This window comes from Microtus ochrogaster, linkage group LG2, assembly GCF_000317375.1.
Source record: "Microtus ochrogaster isolate Prairie Vole_2 linkage group LG2, MicOch1.0, whole genome shotgun sequence".
NCBI lineage: Eukaryota > Metazoa > Chordata > Mammalia > Rodentia > Cricetidae > Microtus > Microtus ochrogaster.
The window spans coordinates 51,335,339-51,341,830 of NC_022028.1; the positions used below are offsets into that span (position 1 = coordinate 51,335,339).

At 48.5% G+C, this 6,492-nt stretch overlaps 1 protein-coding gene across 2 annotated transcripts in view; it reads left to right on the top strand.

Moving 5' to 3' along the window:
* The first annotated feature begins 647 nt into the window (after nucleotides 1-647).
* The window catches only part of Stk38 (serine/threonine kinase 38), a 35,550-nt gene continuing 29,705 nt past the window's right edge, over nucleotides 648-6,492 (top strand). For both annotated transcript variants that reach the window (XM_005360338.3, XM_026785737.1), the window contains exon 1: nucleotides 648-891. In XM_005360338.3, coding sequence (XP_005360395.2) covers nucleotides 654-891 — 238 coding nt within the window. In that variant the 5' untranslated portion in view covers nucleotides 648-653. The remainder of the gene's footprint in view (nucleotides 892-6,492) is intronic.

A 6,492-nucleotide genomic window follows, 5' to 3' on the forward strand; every position in this document is an offset into this window, starting at 1 on the left:
AACTTTCCAGTCAAGATCAGTGTGCTTAATTCTCAGGGCATGAACTAGCCGCACCTGTAAGGGAAGATCCGTGCACAACGGAGAGGTCTAACGTGTGAGAGCTCACCTGATCCCAGGCCAAGCACATTAATTCTTTGCAATCATGAAAATTAGGTAGGGCCAAGGGCTCCAACAGACTATGGCTACAATGATCGGAAGTCAGGGAGGGTGGAGAAAACTCTGATTAAATTTCAGAGAACTACGGACACCCTCACACGAGTTCACGCCAACTGTTAAAATCCCAGGCAGGCTAGTTGATTGCATTGGCTTGGTTGATAAAGAGCCAAAGTCAATTTCCGGGTGTTGAGATGGTGTCTTATGTAAGACATTTGAGGGAAGCTGGGTGGGTGCTGGCCTTTACGGAACTTCAGCATTTTCATTTTGTAACTTCTGGTGAGTCTATAATTATTTCAAAAGGAAAAAAAAAGCAAAAAACAAAACAAAGGCGAACTAGCCCAGCCCAAGCCACCTCGGAGCACGCCCCACACAGCACTCCTCCATCCTCCCTAAACCTCCTGGGCTGGGCGCAGCCGGGTGAGGGGTGAAGAGGTGGGCGGGGAGCCAGTGCGCACGCGCAGTCCCGCTGCACGGGGAACGCCGCCGGCGGATGGCGCATGCGCAGTCTCTGCCGCGGCGGCCCCTCGCCACAGACCGAGGGGTACCGGGGAGCCTCGGCCCCTTCGCGCTGCTGTTTGTTCGGGCAGTTGGGGTTCTTCCCGTGGTCCTCTATCGTCGCGGCTAGGCGGCCGCGCTCCCTCGGAGTCCCCGGCGCGTCGCCGTCGCTCTCGGGCCGCCCGCACGTCGCGTCTGCGCCGTGGCCGCGGGCCCCGCGCCCCCCTCCCCCCGGGTCTGGTGAGTGTCTGGCGGCGGTGTCCTCAGGCTCGCCGCCTCGTCCGTCCGTCAGCTTCTAGGCACTCAGGGGCTCCCCTCTCCCGCCGCGGGCCGGGTTCCCCGCGTCCTCCCGGCCTCCTCAGCCTCTTGTCAGCGTCCTCTCTGCGGTTCCCCGAGCCCCCTGGTCCGTCCTCTTCCCTTCCACTCCCGGTCCCCACTCGGCGTGCAGCCGGGACGGGCAGCCGCTCCCTCTTTCTTCCCTGGTCGCCAGCTTTGTGTGCCGGCTGCCCCCAGCCCGTTCCCTCTGGGACCTCGGTCAGCACCACTCTTCACCTTGGCCTCCTCCTGGGGTGCAAGGACCCGAAGGTGTCCGAAGTTCGAGAGTCCCCCTTGGTAGGTGTGGGACCTCGAAGGTGATCCCCTAGTTTGCGGTTAGTTTTGGGGTACCCGTCCCCTGAAGATAACCGCATTGGCCTGAAGAACTGTGGACAGGAACCCGAGCTGGAGGACAGGAAAAAGTGGCTAAGGAGTCAGAGGATAAGTGTGTCAGAAAGCGCGAAACGGCTGCCAGCGGCGCCCTGCAGGGGACCCACAGACAGGGGACCCACAGACACGGGGCAGTCTTGTTTCTTGGCGTGAATAGGAAGGTCAGGGTGAGGTAGACCCGCTGCTTCCTCCTTCAGCTCACCTTGGCCGTGAATTAGCCAGGACGAGCGGTTTCCCTAAACAGAAAACCACCAGCCTGCAGGAACAGCTCCCCGCCCCACCCCAAACATCAGATACCAGCTTCCTCATAACATTACAGGAGAGCTCTGTCCTCCACCCTGCTGATCACCACACCGCCCTGCCACAGCCAGCTCTCCATCACACATTCCCCACTCCCACGAGTGGCCACAAACGGAGCGGCTTATGTTTTGAGACAGGGTCTCACTGTGTAGCTCTGGCTGGCCTGGGATTTGCTGGTGTAGACCGAGGTGGCCTCGAATTCACAGAGATCCACCTGCCTCTGCTTCCCTAGTGCTGAGATTAAAGGCGTACGCCCCCACACCCTGCTCCCCAGGCAAACGTTAGAAGGTTCTAGGTGCCCAGCACAGTTTGGGGGAGATATTAAACACATACACCTGTGTTTGCTTATCCACAACAGGAGAGGTTCCACTCGTGACTCTAGGGAATAGTCTTGGCCCCTGCTTGAATTGTTCAATGAAAGATTTTTTGACCCGGCGGTGGTGGCTCACGCCTTTAATTCCAGCTCTCGGGAGGCAGGGGCAGGCGGATCTCTGTGAGTTCGAGGCCAGCCTGGTCTACAGAGTGAGTTCATTTGGTCACAAAGAAATAAATTATTGGTGAAATGGTGTTTGTAGAGATGACAGACCATTGTAATCAGCCAGCTAGGCATAACTCTATAGTTCATAAAACAGTGGTTCTCATTTGACCTCATGAGTTCACAGTCCTTAATACTGAATTTTATGAGAGGAGTGTATGCTTTGTTAATTAAAAAACAATAACCTCAGACTTTCTTGTCTACTGTTCCCTTCTTTCCTGAGCTGAAGGAGAATGAAATAAATAGGACAGGTGCTGCTGTAGCTTGTGGGTCAGGGCAGGAGCTAGAACTATGGAAAGCAGGAGGGGAAGGAAACCCTGCCTCTTAAGAAGCTCTTGGTTGACCCAGTAAATCCATGAAGTGCCATTGGGCAATATTAATCGTATCTTTTGATTAAAGGTTATTAGAATTAGGCTACACCTTTTATGAGTGAAGGAAGAGAGAAGGGTTTGTTTGAACAAAGGTTAAAGGGACAGGGTGTGGTGGTGTCCACAATCGCTGGGGAGGTAGAGGCAGGCTGAGCTCACGGCCCCCTTGGTCTACATCGTGAGCTCAAAGGGGGAAGGTTAGTGTAGGTAGTCCTTACCATTGCATTAGATCCTGAGTGGAAAATAGATTTTTGTTGGCCTAATGTATTTGTCATCTTTGAGTGTACGTGATATCCTATTGGCCTATTCCCTTTATTTTTTATTTTTTGAGGTAGAGTCTCACTATGTACCTTTGCTGTTGTGGAACTCACTCTGTAGGCTGGCTTCAAACTCAAAGATCTGCCTGCCTCAGCCTCCCAAGTGCAGGGACTAAAGGCGTGCGCCATTACACTCAGCTTCCTGTGGAACATTTTAGTTATTATTTATTTGTTAGTTGTTTTGTTTGTTTTTTGAAACAGGGTTTCTGTTTAGCAATGACTGTCCTCGAACTCACTCTGTAGACCAGCTGCCATTGAACTCAGAGATCTGCCTGCCTCTGCCTCCTCCCCGAGTGCTTAGATTAAAGGCCTGGCCACAAGCCGGGCAGTGGTGGCGCACGCCTTTAATCCCAGCACTCGGGAGGCAGAGGCAGGCGGATCTCTGTGAGTTCGAGGCCAGCCTGGTCTACAGAGCTAGTTCCAGGACAGGCTCCAAAAACTACAGAGAAACCCTGTCTCGAAAATCCAAAAAAAAAAAAAAAATAATAATAAATAAATAAATAAAATAAAGGCCTGGCCACTACTGTCACTGTTGACCTTGCCCAGTTCTTTTTTTTTTTTAATATTTATTTATTATGTATACAACATTCCTTCCATGCCTGCCTGCATGCCAGAAGAAGGCACCAGATCTCATTATAGATGGTTGTGAGCCACCATGTGGTTGCTGGGAATTGAACTCAGGACCTTTGGAAGAGTAGGCAATGCTCTTAACCTCTGAGCCATCTCTCCAGCCCATTGCCCAGTTCTTTATACACCAATCTGTTAATGTTCTCTCCCTTCCTGCATTTGTGTTGACAACTAAAAAACGATTAGCTTACTCACCTACTAATTATTCATTGTGTGAAAGGCATTGTCTGCCTCTGCCTGCAGGTGTATCTGCTTTTCTAACACTGAGCTATATATTTTAGTTGTTAAAATGTAACACCTGAGGGCCCAGAGGTGGCTTTAATCCCAAAATTTAGGAGCAGAGGCAGGTGGATCTCTATGAGTTCTGGTCTACAGAACGAGTTCCAGGACAGCCAAGACTAACACAGAGAAACCCTGTCTGGAAAAACCAAAACTAAAATAGAAAATGTAACTGCCTTTATGGCTGGGTGTGTAGCTCATGCTTAGAATCCTAGCACTTGAGAAGCTGAAGCAGGAGAATTGCCGTGAGTTCAAGGCCAGCCTGGTTTACCAAGTGAAACTTGTCTCTTACTTCCTACATACACATACACATACACGCGCGCGCGCGCGCACACACACACACACAAACTGTAGACTCTCCAGAAAAGTTTAGACAAGTCTCACCTCATTTTTAACTTTATTTCATGTGTGCACGGGGTGGTGAGTGTGTGGAGGTCAGAGGATAACTTGTGGGAGTGGACTCTCTAGTGACCATGTGGGTCCCAGGCACTGAACTCATATCTTCATGGTTGGTGGTAAGCACTTCTACCTGATGCCATTTTGCTGCCCTGGTTCTAAGTGTTCTATCCAACTACACTTTGAGTGCATGTGGTTTTGATTGTGGGTGGAGGGTGTACAGGCTGACAAATAAGAAACCACACCCAAGCTTCATAAACCAGTTTTTTTCTCCCTTTGAGACAGGCTTTCTTTGTGCTGCATTGGCTATCCTGGAACTCACTTTGTAGACCAGGCTGGCCTCGAATTCACAGAAATCCGCCTGCCTCTGCCTCCCGAGTGCTGGGATCAGAGGCCTGCACCCCCACCACCTGGCTCAGAGTTCTTTTTTTAATTTTATTTTATTTTTTGGTTTTTCGAGACGGGGTTTCTCTGTGGCTTTGGAGCCTGTCCTGGAACTAGCTCTGTAGACCAGGCTGGTCTCGAACTCACAGAGATCTGCCTGCCTCTGCCTCCCGAGTGCTGGGATTAAAGGCGTGCGCCACCAACGCCCGGCCTCAGAGTTCTTTTTAATCCTCTACCACTGTTTTAAAAGCAGAATGTTTAGGTATTGTTAGGAACTTCCCTTTTTTTAAAAAAAAAAAAAATAATATTTTCTGGAAGTAGTTTTCAGTACTTCACTGTTTTGGATTTGTGAATATATTTGCTGTCATGGATCAAAATGTTTGACACTAAAATGGTACCTTGATTTTGAATCTCTGCTCTGAATGCATTGTCGTTTATACAGTTTTTGCCTGAATATCTTTAAAAGAAACAAAACAAAAAGCTACTGCCGTTAACCCAGCCCTCAGAAGACTGAGGCAGGTAGGTGGATCACTATGAGGCCAACCAGAGATGTATACTTAGTGAGTTCCAGGCCAGCCAGGGCTGCACAGTGAGACTCTGGCTGAAAAAAAGAAAAACAAAACACAACCAGCTACTAATGTTAAATTAAGCCTTTTTTCCCCTCATAGTAATAACAAGTGTCTTTACATTCTTTGCAAACCTTAATTTAATACACAAAATGAGCAATCTAGAGAGCTGGGAAGGATCAGTGGAGGACCTCTAAGTGTTGTTTCCATTAAAGATGCTGTCTTTGAAAGTGCCTTACTACTACTCGTGAGTTTTGCTCAGCTTCTGTTGGGGGTAAAGGACAGAGTCAGATCACCAGGCATGGTGGTGCACATCTGTAATCCCAGCTTCTGGGTGAAGGAGAGTGAGTTCCCGGCCAGCCTTGGTGACACAGTCATGCCCTATCAGAGAAATCCAGATGACAGAGGAAGGTGGAAGAAGGAAGTAACTTAGCTGTACAAACTCGAACGCGGGCTCAGGGTAAATGGTGAGTGCTGCCACCCATGCTGGAGCCTTTCAGTTTGTCTGACATCTGGCCAGGTGTGGTAATAGAGGTTAGTTTGGTGGAAAGTGAGTTTTTAAATTTCAAGGGAAAAGCATTTAGACCTGAAGGGTTTCGTTTTTGTTTTTAACTGTAAAATGAGGAAGTTGGGGATCTCTGATTTTTTTAAGGTGTCTTTGAGCACTAGAATTGTTTTTCAGTTTTCTTTGTCATTCTACCCACTCTAAGACAGGATTTCCCCTGTATAGGCCTGGCTGTCCTGGAACTCACTCTGTAGAGCCGGCTGGTCTCGAACTCAGAGTTCCATCTGCCCCTGCCTCCTCAGTGCTGGGATTAAAGATGTGTGCCACCACGGCACATCCTTTTCCTAAAGTTTTCTTCTTTGTAATAGTGTTTTTTAAAGTTGTTTAAGCTTATAAAATGAAGCAGTAAACATTTATCAAATACCTTAAGGTCATATAAGTCAGACACATAAGTACCTATAGATGAGCGTTTCAGCCATAGAGATTCTTCTCATTGTAGAAATTGAAAATCTAAATACATTCTAGATTAAAATTATATTCTCACTGGGCGGTGGTGGTGCACATTTTTAATCCTAGCACTTGGGAGGCAGAGGCAGGCTAATCTCTGAGAGTTTGAGGCCAGCCTGGTCTACAGAGCTAGTTCCAGAACAGCTAGGGCTTCACAGAGAAACCCTGGCTCAAAAACCAAAAAAAATTTATATTCTCATTTCCCATAGTTAGAATACTAATAACACTGACACTAACCAGTGGGTGCTGGGAATGTTTGAACATGGGTTGTCTGGTAGTCAGTGCTCTTTTTTTTTTTTTTTTTTTTGGTTTTTCGCTACAATGATTCCTTTGTCTCCCTAAGCCCTCTTCT